This window comes from Protopterus annectens, chromosome 2.part2 (genome assembly GCF_019279795.1).
Source record: "Protopterus annectens isolate FY-2018-M chromosome 2.part2, PAN1.0, whole genome shotgun sequence".
Taxonomy (NCBI): Eukaryota; Metazoa; Chordata; order Ceratodontiformes; family Protopteridae; genus Protopterus; species Protopterus annectens.
Genome location: NC_056730.1, coordinates 776,788,398 through 776,805,796, shown reverse-complemented (window position 1 = coordinate 776,805,796; position 17,399 = coordinate 776,788,398). Strand labels below are relative to the sequence as shown.

The following is a 17,399-nucleotide window of genomic DNA, read 5'->3' as shown; positions in this document are numbered from 1 at the left end:
AGACTCTATAATGGGTCTAATGAGTGATGAGTAGAGGGGAACAATGAACTTTTTTTCTGGATGAGAAACATTTTGTGATGAGGTGTGCCACATAGAAGGATTTCCTGACCACTGTGGTGATGTGATTATCAAAGGAGAGACTACTATTCACCTGTGTCCCAAGGTCTCTTATCACACTTTCAGTGTTAAGTAGACTACTGCCTGTGTGGTAGTTCATGGGTACAGAGTTTTTACCAAAGGGGATGACAATGCACTTTTTGACATTGAGCTTGAGACCATGGCTTTGACACCCGGCATCTGTCTCAGTGAGGCCCTTTTGTAGGATGTCCATATTAAGAGTTTCGGTTATGGCTCCTAGTTTGCAGTCATCTGCGAATTTAGTTAGCCAAAGACCTTCTGTGTTAGCCTGTACTTCAGAAAAGTAGATACCAAACAGGAGAGGACACAGGACTGAACCCTATGGTACTTCACTTGTTACTGGTCTGAAGTCTGATTTGGAGTCTGCTACTTTCACAGTGTGGGTTCTGTCTGTAAGCCAGTTGGCATCCCATCTTGTGACATAGGGATTTATACCTAGTTTAGTAAATTTATCTATAATTCCAGAGTGGGGGATGGTGTTGAATGCCTTGGCGAGATCTAGATAGACTGTGTGAACCATCTTACCCTCATCTGTGGCTTTGGTGACTGCTTCAAAGAAGTCTATCAGGTTTAGGAGACATGATCTACCTTTTACAAACACGAACTGTGTGGGGCCCAAAGTTTGGAGATCTCCAATGTCTTTGTTTATGAGTTCCATGATGATGCTTTCCATGGCCTTGCAGACCAGGCTTGTCTGGCTAATGGGGCGGTAGTTCCCGGGGTCTGTTGTGGCCCCCCCTTTGTGGAGTGGGATAACCATTGTGGTGCACCATAAAGTGGGCACAAAGCCTGAGGTGAGGCTATGATAAAACATGGTACTTAGGTGGGGTACCAGTTCATTCTGTAGTTCATGTAGAAGGCAGCCTGGGATGTTGCCAGGTCCCATGGATGCTGTGTTCTTGGCTTTGGAGAGTGAGGCTTTTACCTGTGCAGCCGTGATTACAGGAACTTTGCATTCTTCCGGTATAAAGATGGGCCCTTTAGGGGGTGAGAGGGGGGGTAAAGTTAGCACTGACCCTATCTGCCAGGATGTTGACAGTATCAGTTGATTCTGTATATTTAGTGTCATTGTGCTGTAACTCAGAGCAGATCTGAGTGTTGCCATTGAGATTCTTGATATAGCTATAGAATGCGTTGTGGATGTTTTTAGAATCAGTGGTGATTTTGTTTTCATAACTAGCTTTGGAGGATTTTATGAGGGATCTCAGCTTCTTACTGAGGCTGTCCAGGGAGTTCCTCCAATTGTGGGATTTTACTCTTTTTTGCAACAGTTTCTTTCTTCTGTTGTAGAGTTTGTTTATGGCAGAAGACCACCAGATTGGCCTCCTTTTTTTGGAGGATAGCATCTCGGTTCCATTAGGGATAGCACAATCCATGCACTCGTGTAAGTGCTTATAAAGTGTATTTGTGTAGGATTCAGCAGTCGTAACTGTATTGACCGTCTGCATGGGTGTAGTGAAGTTTGCCACTTCTGTCTTAGGAAGCATGAAGTTGGCTTTGGAGAATTTCTTTACGGTTGTTTTCCTAATGGGGGGTGGGAGCGGGATGTGGATGTCTAGGGTTATTAGCTTGTGGTTGGATCTGACCAATGAGGAGCTGACCTCTGGTGTGGAACACCGGTCACCCATGTTGGTGATGACCAGGTCTAGGATATTCCTGCCCCTTGTGGGGGTGTGGATAAGTTGATCCAAGGCGTTGGAATTGATGATTTCCAGAAAACATTGAGCAAAAGAGTTGGTACACGAGTAGTTTTCCCAGTTAATGGTAGGGTAGTTGAAATCACCCATTATTAGAGTGTTGGGTTTTACCTTAATATTTTCCAGTGTATCACGGAAAGAGGAGTGGGAATCCTGGAGCATGGTGGGGGGTCTGTAGCAAGCTACAGTCTGGATTGCGGTTTTGCCCAGAGTTAGTTGAACTTGGATAATCTTGGATGCATTATGCTGGTGGAGGTGTGGATATCCTTAATGAATATGGACATGCCTCCACCTTCAGTGTTTCGGTCTGGGTTTGGTGGCCGAAAAGTGTGGTATGAATTATAACCTGGGTATGCAGGGGTGCTCTCTGGAGCTTTGAACCAGGTCTCTGACACTGCACAGATGTCAGTGTTCTCCATTTTAAGGAGTGCCCCGAGTGAGTGCATTTTGAGGTTTAGAATTCTAGCATTGAATAGCATTACCCTCAGATTTTGCTTGCTTGTACCTGTTACGGTGATGAATTTGTCATTTGAACCTTGCCTACAAAAGGCACTATAGGGGTGGCAAGAGCCTCTGCCAGTATTTGGAATCCCAAGGGCGGCAGGTGCAGGCTATCTCTGGCAAAGCAGCATGGTCTGTTGCTCATGTCATCCCAGGCAGACAGATACTGGATTCCCTTAGAATGACACCAGAATCTTAGCCAATTATTAAAGTCAATCATTTTGTAATTGTACTGTGATATCATTCTGGGTGATGGCAGGATGCTACTCAGGGCTAGGTCATACCTGCCTGGGCTACAAGATTGGAGAGCTCCTCCATATCTCTTTTCATGTAGTCCAGGGAGGTATGTCTCAACTCATTCACACCAACATGGACAATGACAGAGTCATATTTGTACTTGTTGTGGAGTGACCTGAGTATGTGCGTTATGTGGCAGATCCCGGCATCCTACAGGCAGCTGACAGTAACTTTTTCCTTGTTTAGCCTGGTGAGTGGAACGTCAGTGTGCCTGACTATAGAGTCACCTATGACTAGAGTGTTGGGTACGTTATACCTTATGGGCTGTAGCTGTGTGGCACACTGAGTATGTGGGCTATGTGTCATTTGGGTTGTGTTGGGGGGGGTGGAGGTTGCTTGCATTTCTGCTTTGAAGGTCTCGGTTGTTTGGGCAGATTTTTACTGAGAGCCTCCGCAAATGTAGGTGTGTGTTTTGGGCTTCTGTGTGTGCGTGTTTTGGTGGTGTAGGTTCTGAGCAACTATGTGATGAGTGTGGTGAGGTGCAAGTGTTTACCTTCTCCTCTTGACTGTCTAGTCCAGTCTTCGGTGAAGAGAGCTTTGCTTCCAGTTTGGCTATATAAGTGCATCTCTCACAGGACATAGTGTTGGGTAGTAGGAAGAGAGGGTTGTCTGTGTACATGAGGCAATTGCTGCATTGTCCCAAGATGCCCAGATTCATCAGGTAGACAGGAGAAAACACAGAGAGCTGATCATTAGACATGCCTGAATAGGTGCTTATTTATTAAGTACTAAAAACGGTTTTCCTCTAGACAAGTGAGGAAAGTTGAGTGCTGTAGTAATTTGTAACTTATTTAGTGCTTATAATGAGTTCTGAACAAGTGCTGAGCTCAAAGAAACAGATTTGAGTGCTAAAACTAAAAAGCTGGCTAGTTGCAAGGGAAAATTTAAAGAGCAGACTTTATGGCACCAGGAATAGTTTAACCCTAGTTAAGTGGGGGGGGGGCTCAGGAGCTCACAAACAGTCCTGGACACAGCAAATCTTTATCTGGACAAGACCTGCCACAGGAAAGGGGGGAAGCAAGCTTAGAATTTTTTTTCAGTAAAAGTGGAAATGGAGGAAGCTGTAACAGAAGTTAATTCAACATTAAGAATCTGAGTGGGTTAGCCTTCACAAATGTTTTCTATTACATTGAATGAACTAATGACACTAGACTGGGAGGAGTGTCACAGATCAAATATACAGTATGGGTGGGCAACTGCACAGCCACCAAGTATAAGAACACCACAACACTAGGGAGGGTGGTTGGAAAAAATTACAGTTCCTAGTTGTAGCCACTAAATGAAAGTTTTAAACATATCGATGAGCAAGCAGAGTCTAGAGAATGCTTTTAACTGTAAACAGACAATTATAGTAATGCACACTATTACAGTTCCTAGCTGTAGAACACAAAAACCTCAAAAAATCAAAAATACACAGAAAAGCTCAGATAGAGCACTCACAAACAGAAAATACAACTCTCAGTATGAAAAAGCAGTTTACAGTTAAGTAATTCAGTAAACATGCAATTAGAGTAATGAAACAATATCTAGCAATGAAAAGTACAGTTAAAACAGTATAAAACAGTACATAAATGCAGTGAAACAATAAAAAAGCTTTATAACAGTGAAAAATGTAGTAGATCAACTGTATAGCACAATTATAAGCATTTCAGAAGTGCAGTTCAGTGAAATAAGTGTGAGAAATAACTTATCCTGCTCTTGGAATCTTAAGAAATTTCCACTTAGTTTCAGTAATGAAATACAATCCACAGCCTGAGCAATACAAGCACAACCTTTTCAAGACACAGGGTTTATATACCAGTAAGAATGGAAGAGTTAGAAGATCAAATTACTACTCAGCCCCTGCTATTACCCAATCACTTATACTACAGAAGGTCAGGAGGCCTTGTTACTCTCAATAATAAAGACGATCAGCAGAAAATGGCTGCCAGAAACACATTAAACTCAAACAAAACTACCAGCCTAGACAACATGCCTCTATCAAGATTATGCCACCTGAGCAGAACACAGAAACCTCACTTTAAAAGCATAGAAAGAACACCCACAAAGAGAAAATACAAGTCTCAGTATGAAAAAGCAGTTTACAATTTAGTAATTAAATAAAAATGCAATTATAGTAATGCACACTGTTACAGTTCTTAGCGGTAGCCACTAAATGAAAGTTTTAAACAGATCAAGGAGCAAGCAGACTCTAGAGAATGCTTTTAACTGTAAACAGACAATTATAGTAATGCACACTATTACAGTTCCTAGCTGTAGAACACAGAAGCCTCAAAAAATCAAAAATGTACAGAAAAGCTCGGATAGAGCACTCACAAACAGAAAATACAACTCTCAGTATGGTAAAGCAGTTTACAGCTAAGTAATTCAGTAAACATGCAATTAGAGTAATGAAACAGTATCTAGCAATGAAAAATAGAGATCTGTAGTTTCTTTTTCATTGATCTTAATATATCTATCTGTTCTCTATTAAATTGAGCAACTCTTCTCTTAGATCATTTTCTTCTAAACTGAGGGCACATTTTTTGTTCCTCATTTCCTGTGGACATTCTATAGAAAGTTCCACAGCATCTTCCTGTGCCACATTCTTTTCACTTTCATCCTGTGTCATCCATTGCGCTTTCATATGGGAACACACTTGCCTATCACTCCACAACATTGGCTGTCAGGTATGCCACAATTTCCTGTTCCTTCCCTTGCTGTGTAACTCCAACTGACCTTTTGTACTATTGAGCCTACTGAAGGCTCCAAAGTATCCTCATATGGCAACTAATCAGATATTTCCCACTCCACTGTTTTCCCCTTAATTTAGGGATTCATTGCTCTTTCTTGCTGTGATGTTATCAAAGTTAGATTTTCTAAACTAAATCCTTCACTTCACAGTTAATTCATAACCCTGGTTTCTTTTTCTTTAACTTATTCATTAGTAATTCTCTTTTCTACTTTTCCTCTTTGTTTTCTTATTTTTTTGTATTGTAAAATTTTTCATATACTTTTGCCTGTATTTCTCTTCAGATATATTTGGTGCTGCTCTTTGTATTGATTAGTTTTGCTTTCTCCTTTGCATAAATGTTGCACCATATTAAATCTCTCTTTCCCCATGCCCATATTTTTTTTCAGATGTTTGCTGCTCCTCCTGTTTCTCCTTACTTGGGGGACTCGTTGTTTCTTCATGCTGTGATACAACCTGTATTAGATTTTGTGCACTAAGTCCTTCACTTTGCATGTATTCTATAACTTCGGCTTCTATTTTTTTAACTTCTACTTTACTAATCTTCTGTTTTACATTTCCCGTTTGTGATCTTATTTTTTGTATTATAAAATGTTCCATATATGGATGCCTTTGCCTGTATTTCTCTTCAAATATCTTTGGGGCTGCTTTTTCTGTATTGATTAACTTGGCTTTCTCCTTTGCATAAATATCAGAGAGTATCAAAAATCTAGATATGACTTACACAGAGCTGTCATCGCAGCAAAGGACAATTACAGTCATAACTTGGAAGGCTATTATTCGACTGGTGATATAAGACATATGTAGCAAAGCCTAGGAAACATCATAAGCTACAGAGACAAATGCAGAGGGATGACTGACAGCCAGTTTTTACTGGAGGATTTGAATGAATTTTATGCCCAATTTGAGGACAAAAACACTGAGTCAAATGGTACCGGATGAGCAGAGAGGAGGCATCACATCTTTCACAATATCACCAGCAAGTGTGGCAAAGTCCTTGAGGAGGATAAATCCCTGGAAGGCAGCCAGTCCTGATACTATTGCTGGAAGGACATTCAAATCCTGTGCTTCAATGCTTGCTGATGTTCTGGCTGATGTATTCAATCTCTCCCTTGCATGAGCTACAATTCCCACTTGTTATAAGACAACCACTATTATTCCACTGCTGAAAAAGGGCAGAGCCAACTGCCTGAATGACTACTGTACAGTTGCATTGACTACCATAGTGAAGAAAGGCTTTGAGAGAGTCATTATTAGTCATAGTCAGTTATACCTGGTACAATAGATCCTCTGCAGTTTGCATACAGATCAAAAAGGTTGGCAGAGGTTGCAGTCAGTACAACACTGCATTCAGTTCTTACTCATTTGGAGAATAAGGACTGTAATACTTGATCACTCTTTATTGATTATAATTCAGTCTTCAATACAGTGATATCAATGAAGCTCATTAATCAGCTGTCCATACTGACTGTGCCACCAACACTTTGCAATTGGGTCTTGGATTTTTTAACAAGCAGACCACAGTCAATCAGGCTGGGGAATAACATATCTAAAACAATAATAAATAATACATACAGGAACTACGGTTGTGTGCTGAGTCCAATGCTATATACCCTCTTCATTTATGATTGTGTTGCTTCTCAACATGACACTACTATTGTCATATCTGAGGATGATACAGTACTTATTGGTCCGACCTCCAGGGGTGATGAATCAACATATAGAAGGGAAGTGGAGAACCTCATGAAGTTGTGTCAGAACAGTAATCTCTCCCTTAATATCAGCAAAATGAAAGAGCTGATCATTGGTATATGGAGGAATTGAGGGCAGCAATTAATATTATATATTGGTGAGTCTGTGGTAGAAAGAGTGGTTACATTCAACTTCCTCGATATTAACATCTCTGAGGACCTTACCTGGACTCCTAGCATCACAGACCTCATAGGGAAAAGATGGCAGTGATTGTATTTTCTGAGAAGCCTGAGGAAGTTTGGCATGCCCAACTTCTACAGATGTACAATTGAGAGCATTCTCTCCCATTCTATTACAGTATGGTTCAGGAATAGTACAATACAAGATCACAAGGCTCTGTAGTAATAAAAACTGAGCAAAGCATCATTGGAGTAACACTGTCTGCACTGGAGAACATCTACACCAGAAGAGTTTTTAGGAGGGCTCAAAACATTATCATGGACACCACCCACCCACAACACAAACTGTTTATGCTGCTACCATCAGAGAGGCATTATAAGAGCATGATGGCCAGAACAAACAGACTGTAGAACAGTTTTATACCTCAAGCTGTTAGACTGTTAAATAAAACTCACATACTAACTCTCCCTCCAGTATTGTAGGTTGGCTCACTTTTTGAGGGAAACAAGCTTTTTTTGCTCAAATTTACTCTTTTGCACAGTTGTATATATTTACTGATATTGGTATTTATATTATTGTCTATTTGTTGTCTTAGATTACTACTTCTTATTAATTGTCACTGTTTTTATATGTTGCTGGAGGATTTGCAAAATAAGAATTTCATTGTACTTTGTGATGCTGTCTCTAGTACATATAACAATAAAGTTGATTTGAATAAATATTGCACCATATCAGATCTCTGTTTCTTTCCTATTTCTATATTTCTTTTTTCTACCTTTCAAAAATATCTAGATTTTGTTATTTATATTTTTGGACTTCCTCAGTCGTTTCTTTTTCTTGGCAGGCATTTTTCTTTCCTGTAATTTCTCTATTAACCTTTTTGTATATCTTCTGTCTGGAAATTCTAGGCTTCTTGCGTAATAGTGACAATACATAATTTCTTTCTTATAATAGTCCACTCTGTCATCTCTATGGCTCTTTTCTAGCCTATCTGTTTTTGTGATCTTTGTGGACTTCTACTTCTGTCTAAAATGGGGGGATCCTCTTCCTGGACCTGGCCTAGCTTCATTGTAGGAATGTTTTGTGTCTTGAGGATTCTACACTGCCATTTTTTTCAATTTCTGGCACCAGTGTGCCTACCAGGATTGGGCACTTTTTATCCTGGATCTTGTGCACCCAGCTACCTTTTTTATTTTTTAACCTACTTATGTCCATGATATATGCTATATAAAATACAGTCTATGTATCAGTGTCATCTTGGTGAGATTTTGTGAAAAAATAGGGTCCACCTTGTGAAGGTACTCACCAAGACTTGAGGATGAATTCATTTCCAGCAGTGCAACTTTCCTTTGCTTGCTAATTTATCATCTCTCCATTCAGACCCCTTTTGCTCTGTCCTTTATAAAATGTTTCATTTTCTGGAAAATCACTGAGGTTGTCAGTCAATAATGCCAAAACTGCCAAGTATTAGAGTTTCATACTCCATCTATCACCTTTGTTCCCAGTTTTGCAACTTCTAATTAATAGGCTCATAGGTAAGTAGTAGGTTAGCTGCCCTTGTGGGCCATTTGAGGCCTAGGCAATTTCCCTTAAAGGTTAGAATCAAACCTTGCACCTTGTGTTTATAAGGTAAACAGTTTAACCATCACACCAACCCCCAACCCCTTATTGTTCAAAAAATAAATTTAAATAAAACCTGTGGTCCTATTAGCTTTTTGGTTGAATCAGGGTAATATTTTTTAAAATAAATCTTGATTTTGGTACTTTGTCCTCCCATTATAGTTTTGCTTTTTTCAGAATTCTTGAGTAGAGAAGTTGAGAGGTATGGATTTGTCCCATAAGATGAAATCTAAAATTTACAGCACAGGGATAATTGATGTATCATGACAGAGCTGGTTTGGTGATGTTTTTATTGAACATCTGTCTTGGATTACACAGAACCTTGTTCACAAATGAAGTGGACAGCTGGAAGTGGTACTATGGTGGGGGAAGTGTTGAGCACTCAAGGGCTGCTTGCTTTTCTGAGCTGGGCTGGCATTATCAGCAGGGATGGGGCAACCCCAATACAGGTCAGAGAACAGCCTGTGCATCAATACCTGATAGGTTAGGAAAATTATCTGAAAAGAAATTCAAACAGATTAATATCATAAAGACAAATCACAAGTCTACTTTAAAAGAAAGTCTCAAATGCAGAGGTTTGGAGGAAAGGTTGCCTTGCATAAAAAAAACATAGTTCATGATAAAAGCTTTTTTTCTCTTGTGCAATAGACAATAAACAAAGGCCAGAAATGTAAGTCTATGCATTCTTAAGATATATACCAAAGGAATGCATCAAAAATTACTTCTCATCCAAGAGAATGCCTTCTTCTATACCACATGTTCCTAATTTTGACTCGGAATGTGGATCTTATGGGAGAGAGAAAAAAGGGAGGATTACACAAAGTAGTGCTTCAGACATTATAGTTGCAGACTTCTTCATTTTGAAAACTGAATATCATTTCACATTGTCTTATATTCTAAGTCAGTATCAGTATTTAAAACAGTCTCAGATTTGGAGCATTGTCCTGTTTGTTTTTGGTTTTCTCCTGGATTCTGATGACAAGTGCTTCAGACATTATAGTTGCAGACTTCTTCATTTTGAAAACTGAATATCATTTCACATTGTCTTATATTCTAAGTCAGTATCAGTATTTAAAACAGTCTCAGATTTGGAGCATTGTCCTGTTTGTTTTTGGTTTTCTCCTGGATTCTGATGACAAGTGGTTAACATCTGTGATTTCCCTGTGTATCTTATTAAGCATTCCTTTGGTGTGTTCTTATTATGCTTTGGACAGGCAGAATATAGGAAACGCATCCACTAAAATGTTGCATTTCTCTTGCCTTCTGGCAAAATGCTATGGGGCTTTGTGATTGCTGATAACCATATAGTGGACATCTGTTTTTGATCTTCATTTAGTTATGAGTTTACTGCATCTCTCAGGGGTATTGCTTTGAGGCTGGAGCCTTTGTAAGATGTGATGTTTACTTCTGGACATTGTACCATTGTAAAATCTGGACTCACATTTATCCTGTCACTCTGGGAAGCCATAGCAGCTTTATGGCCCTACAGTCTGAGGTGGACAGAGACATATTTAAAATCATGTTAGACGGTATGAACTTGAGGGCACAGAATTCTTGTCATTTCTTAACCGGTCATAATTTGAATTGCACATTATCCTAGTAGAGTCCAAATTCCTGTTTTTTACTTACAGGGGTACCATGATTTCTCATCTGAATTGTAGTTTACTGCTTTCTTTTTGCTTAGTAATGTAAGTACAGCTTAAAGATCACACACTGGAAAAACAGACATTACAATTCAAATTTGCTCATTTGGTACAGAAACTACACAGTGGAGCAGAAGTTACATGTTTATGATTTATTAGAGAATGATGGTTACACTGCTGCTTTTAAAAAAAGGCTTTTATGTAAAATGAATGCTCCTACCAAAAATATTGATTATGCCGTTTCTTATATATGTTTATATTTTTTTCTCAGGTAGACCTTCTCGTCCCTACGAAGGTGACTGGAATAATCACTCAGGGAGCAAAAGACTTTGGCCATGTACAATTTGTTGGTTCTTACAAAGTAGCTTACAGTAACAATGGAGAGGGCTGGACAATATATCAAGATGAAAAGCAAAAAAAGGATAAGGTAATGTATTTCTGAGCCCATTTTTCATGTTGAAATTAAATGCACAAACTACATGTTATTGCTATGATCTATATCTTTTCTGTTTTCCATCGCTCCACTTCAGCTTATGAAAGGCAAAATATTTGCATTCTGTGCTGATCTGTTACAGAAGAGAGAGGTGGAGGGAGAATGTAGGAGAATTCCATCCTATGACAATGATGACCTTTGTATGATGGCTGAAAGATAAAGAGTTGATTTGGTGAGGGTTTCAACTAGTGAGAGCCAATTTCTTATTACAAAGGAAAGGGGTAGTAGTTTTGTAAACAGTTCAGGTCATACAGATAAAGATCTAGTGGAATGGAAGCATAGCTATAACTCCATGTTGGTAACACTGTCTATAAATAGGGGGGGGGGGGGAACGGGTGCTTAAAATATCAATAGAAGCAGCCATAAAATATCTGTGGACAAGATGATGGGACTCCATAAATATATTTTTGAGATATGCATATTAAACTTTCAGTCTGCACTTTCTAAATATTTCTTGGAGTGTATTCATTCTTACACAAGTGGTAAGTTGTATCCCTTACTAGAGCTGAGAATTTAGAAAGTGCACTTACCTAGCAATTGAGAAGAGTCATGCATGATTTGTGGAAGGCAGTGCCCACCATTTATTATACTATGTATTTTTTTAGGTTCATAGATAGATACTTGGCTGGCTGCCCTTGTGGGCCATTTTAAGCATAGCCAATTTCTGCTTAAAAGGTGGGAATGAAACCCTGTACCATGTGTCTGTGAGGTAAACACCTTAACCAGTATACCAACCTCTAACCTAAGATGGGTTCACTTAAAATGAGAACACCTAGTTGTAGTTAATGCAGAAGAGCCCAGAATATGTTTTCAACTTATGAAAAACAGTAATAAAAATGTTTCTTCCAGCAGATGTTTTTGATGTGGCTTTGGTAATATGACACTCTGTCTTAGGTTTTACAATCTACTGATGTAAATTTACTGTGTTTTTAAATGGCTACCACTGATAGGTACAGGCTGAAAGAGATGTGTTTTCTTTTTTCTTTGCTGTGCTTAGTTGGATTTTCTTGGCTGTTGCTTATGTGTTTCAAGCAAGTAGAATAAAAGAAATGTGCAAATGTAATCCTTCTTCATGCCCATTTAAGGGGAGTATGTCCAGGTTAATTTGTCTGAAATATCTTGCACTCCATTTTGGCATTTTATTTAGTAGACTAAATTAAATGAGAAAATGACCAAGATATTTATTATACTGAAATATATTTAACAGGTGTTGCTAGAAAAATCAGGTTGCATATGTTAACGTATTTTGACTTTTCACATTTCTTTAACACCTACAAAATATTGAAAATTCATCTAAAGGCTTTTCATTGTTTCCCTCTTAAAATTTATACTGGCCAACTTTGGTCTCAGAATAGTTTGCCACTGGGACATGAATTAATATAGCAATAACCCACACCTGGGTGTGGGTAATGCTGGATTTACCCACGGTTGGTGTGGTTTGGTCACGAGGGTGAAATAATTACTTTTCTTAAATAATGGCATTGTATAATGCCTCCTTGCTGCCCTTCCGCAGCTGTCTGGTATTCTGTGGCAGTTCTGATGTACTGCGCATGCGTATGCCTACACAGTACATCAGAGCTGTGGGCAAAAGCAACAGAAAAAGCAAGATCTCCATTGCTTTATACAAACTGTTTTGCTATGTTAAATGGGTTTAACATAGTGAGACAGCTTTAAAAAAGCAACAGAGAATCTCCATTGCTTTTTTAAAGCTGTCTCGCTATGTTAAACCCATTTAACATAGCGAGACAGTTTTGAATAAAGCAACGGAGAAAGCAAGATCTCCGTTGCTTTTTACAAACTATTTTGCTATGTTAAATGGGTTTAACATAGTGAGACAGCTTTAAAAAAAGCAACAGAGAATCTCTGTTGCTTTTTTAAAGCTATCTCGCTATGTTAAACCCATTTAACATAGCGAGACAGTTTTGAAAAAAGCAACGGAGAAAGCAAGATCTCCGTTGCTTTTTACAAACTGTCTCGCTCTGTTAAAGGAGTTTGACATAGCGAGACAGCTTTAAAAAAAGCAACGGAGAATCTCCATTGCTTTTTCTAAAGCTGTCTCACTATGTTAAACTTGTTTAACATAGCGAGACAGTATGAAACAATGGAGATCTTGCATTCTCCGTTGCTTAAAAAAAGAGTTATAGTAATGGAAAAAGTCTGGGAGACGGGACCTTTTTTCCATTACTATAACTGATTTACAATGTGCACGCTGACCAATCAGCATGCACGTTTTTGAATATTAATGAGGGGGGGGTCGTTGTATAATATAGCAATAACCAATGATGGTGTGGTATATTGAAGTGTTAGCCACGGTTGGCATGGTTTAGTCATGAGGGCGAAGCCCGAGTGATTAAATAAAGCCTACCGTGGGTAAATTTCAATATACCACAACCAAGGAGTCAGTTATTGCTATTATACAATGACATTATTCAAGAAAAAAAAATACATACTTTTCTTAAATAATGTCTTTGTATAATGCCACGGTGCTGCCCATTCTGCATTTATGTGGTATCCTGGGGCTTTTTTTGATGTACTGCGCATGCGTATGGGACTTGTGCTTCCATGCTTACGCAGTACATCAGGGCTGTGAAGAGGTAGCAACAGAGAAAGGAAGATCTCCGTTGCTTCTTCTTCTTCTTTGTTATAATCAATAAAAAAAAGAACAACCCAGGAGACTTTTTATGTTAGGGGAAGTCGGGACAGACAAAAGTAAAAGGATAATCGGGTACGTTTTTTTTAAGTTTTGTAGAACATACCTGATTATCTTTTTATTTGTGTCTGTGCCATCTCCAGAACATAAAATGTCTTCAGTTGTGTTTGCTATTAAAAAAAACAAAACAAAGAAAAGTAAAAAAAAAAAAAAATACGAGGTATACTAAAGGAAAAAGTCTGGGCAAATGGACCTTTTCCCATTGGTATATTCTCAGATTTGCAACGGGCACACTGGTTGGGCTGGCCAATCAGCGTGCTCGTTTTTAAATGCTAATGGCCAGTCATTGTATAATATAGCAATAACCAATGACATCGGTGTGGTATATTGAAAATTTACCTACAGATGGTGTGGTTTAATCACGAGGGTGAAGCCCGATTGATTAAATAAAGCCAACTGTGGGTAAATTTCAGTATACCACAACCACAAGGTTGGTTATTGCTATTATACAATGACATTATTTAAGAATAAAATTACTTACTTTTCTTAAATAATGTCTTTGTATAATGGTACATTACTGTTCTTCTGCTGCTGGTGGTATATTGTTGCCTTGTTTTGATGTACTGCACATGCCTATGGGACTTGTGCGCCAATATTTACGCAGTACATCAGAGCTGTGAAGAGGTAACAACAGAGAAAGGAAGATCTCCGTTGCTTCTTCTTCCTTGTTATAATCAAAAAAAAAAGGAAGAACCCAGGAGACTTTTTATGTTAGGGAGAGTCGGGACAGACAAAATAAAAGGCTAATCAGGTAAGTTTTTCGAGTTTTGTAGAACATACCTGATTATCCTTTTATTTCTGTCTGTGCCATCTCCCAAACTCTTCCATTTTCGTTTTGTAATTAAAAAAAAAAAAAAAAAAAAAAAAAGGGTATATTCTCAGATTTACAATGGGCACGCTGAGTGGGCTGGCCAAACAGCTTGCTCATTTTTGAATGCTAATGGCCATCATTGTATAACTAATAGTAACATGGCAGCCTGAATGTGATTATAGTTTCATCTAAGATGTTTGTTTTGTGTAATTTGTGATACTTTCTTGATTCCTTTATAAGATCTAGACCACACATTCTGGCAGTGTGTGTAATAATAGGTGCTGTTGTATTAAAACTTCAAATGGAAGATTACAGCATTTTGAAATCCAAGCAGCATGCATAGGAAATTCCAGAGATGTCAGTGGTTCATTCTCAGAAAAGGAATATAGAACATACGCAGACTGATTCTGTACACCATATTCTGAGGCAGACAAGACTGGCATTTGGGAGCCAAATGCCACCATCCCCCTCTTGCTACAAATCTGCCTCCAAGAGCACCTTATCGTCTACTTCCCTACCACATAATCTCTCTCATTAGATTCACCCTGACAAGATAAAATAAGTCTTCTGCTGGGACCCCAGACAGCTCTCTCTGGCTCATTTAAAATATAGGACTTTTATGGGCTTTGCTGAGACTAAGCTTGTTGCTGTTACTCCAGTCTTAGAAGTCATGGAGGATGCACTTATAAAAGCATCATTGGAGCCTGCCAGCCTATTCCTGCTCACAAGAAGCCTAACCATTTCTGTAAGATTCAGGATTTCAGTAAGTTCTTCTACATCATTTATCTAGCTGAACCACCTGCCATGTCCCCTGATTTTAGCTAGGGAGCCTTGTCATCTCTGCCCAAGAGCCCTATCCCCAGTGACATTGACAGTAGAATTCTCGACAAGCTGAAGTCTAAGAAACAGAAGATTGAGAACAAGGACCCTAAGAGAAGAGGTGCTTGACTGTACTTCTTTTGTACGTAGGTGGCCACATATTCCATTGCATCCTACAGGGCAACAGTTACAGCTTTATTGATTAGTAGACATACCAAGCTTAGGATTTAGCCCCTGGCAGATAACATGAAGTCAGAGTTTATTAAGACACCCCATCAGGATAAGGCACCCACCCCCTCCAGTTGAGGAAAATTTTAAGAAATCGGAAGAAAAAGGGATGTCCATGTAGCAGATCAAACAGGGTACACAGCACAAAAGGAAAGAATCAGAACTACAGAAAATGTGGGCAACTACAGCAAAACCATAAGGCTGAGGGTTCTAATGTTCAGGGCCAGGAGAGGGAACTGCTGTGACTCAGTCAAGCTTCTCCTTCTTTCTCCTCAAAAATCCCACATCAAACCTGCCAGTTTCCAAATTCTATATCTTTCACAGTCTTATTCTTGTCAAAAGTAGGGGCCCACCTATATGTATTTGGGGATGAGTTGAAGAATGTAGCCCTGGATCTATGGGGTCCACAACATCGAGGCATATGATTACAAACTTCAGTCCAAGAGCAGACGCAGTTTTTCAGGGCCCACATTATCCCCTGTTTTGAAGGACCATCTAAGTTGGGAGCTAAAGAATGAATACAAAAAGGGGATGAAAATACAGGATTGTACTCAAGACTCTTTGTGGTACCAAAAAAAGAAGGGAAATGGGGGACCTTTTTGTCCTCTCTTTCTGTAATACTGTATTCAAGCAGTCTTGGGAAAATAAGCTACCACAGCAAGGGAATTCTGGTCCTGTGCATATTGACGATAGTCCCTCATGGCTTCATATGATGAGATTACTGTAGTGCTTCAGAAACCGATTGTGTCAACATATTTTAAGTCAGTGTAAACTCTCATCCCCCTTTGCCTTGTTTAAAAAAGGGCTCTCATGGTAAAAGAATGAGGTACTCCTCAACCTTTGTGGGACTGGCCCAAGGAAGCCAGACTCTTGCTTCAGACTCCTCAGACATTGCATAGGGAGCTCTTATGGGGATCTGCAAGTTCAGAGTATATTTGTGACAAAGACTTGAGAGATAAGCATATTAATATGAAGGCAGTTGTTTTAGTTCTCAAAGCATTCAGAGAGATTTGGATTCAAGGTACCCTGCATGTCCTAACCTCACAGACAATACTATGGTAATGTGTCTCATCACCATGCGGAGGGGAGGGGATATCCTTTCTTACATTTTATGCAGACTGGCACTGCATGCCTGATGACAGATTGTCTAGTAATCAGCCTTGACCTGATATTCCATTCCAGAAGAGTGTTGTACCAGACAACCTGAGCAGGTCACAGTCAGATCCTCATGAATAAATGTTGAACTGGAATGTGTTTGTAAACTTGACCCACAGGAAAAAATATCCATTGGTATATGGACATAAGACTCAACTGTGTTTGAATTTCACAATAAAATAAAATAAAATACACAAACGTGGTCACTTAACCAGTGAGTGTAATTTATTAAGCTTTCTCCAAAAGGGTTTTATAAGACTAAGATGCATACTTTTCAAATTCAGCCTATGCATCAACTTATTTAATCACCCACCTTTCTTACTGGAAGGTAGTGTTCATCTAATGGATTTTAGTTTCAATAAGAGTTTAGCAGTACATTTATTCAGCCTGCCACCAGGATTCCATCAGTCGCAGCTATCAGCATCCCTCCTAGATCACCATCATCTCATTTATGTGGTATTTTTGTGTGTATGGAAATGTTTTATGTTTGTATACACATTGAATTTTAAACCTTTACATCTTGGGCTAATGAAGCATTTAGGGTAAAAGGTATTTTGTGGTATATTTATTTGGGTTCATTGTGCAATATAATGTATTTATCTGTTTTCATTGTAGCCCTTGTTTTCTTTTTTCACAGTGGTATAAGCTGTCAACAGATTTATGCTTTTTATCAACCTCCTCCTT

At 39.0% G+C, this 17,399-nt stretch overlaps 1 protein-coding gene across 1 annotated transcript in view; it reads left to right on the top strand.

The window, feature by feature from the left end:
- The window catches only part of EDIL3 (EGF like repeats and discoidin domains 3), a 3,472,995-nt gene that overhangs the window by 3,312,856 nt on the left and 142,740 nt on the right, over positions 1–17,399 (top strand). Inside the window, exon 10 of the mRNA XM_044064145.1 lies at positions 10,771–10,926. Within this exon, the coding sequence (XP_043920080.1) occupies positions 10,771–10,926 (156 nt within the window). The remainder of the gene's footprint in view (positions 1–10,770; positions 10,927–17,399) is intronic.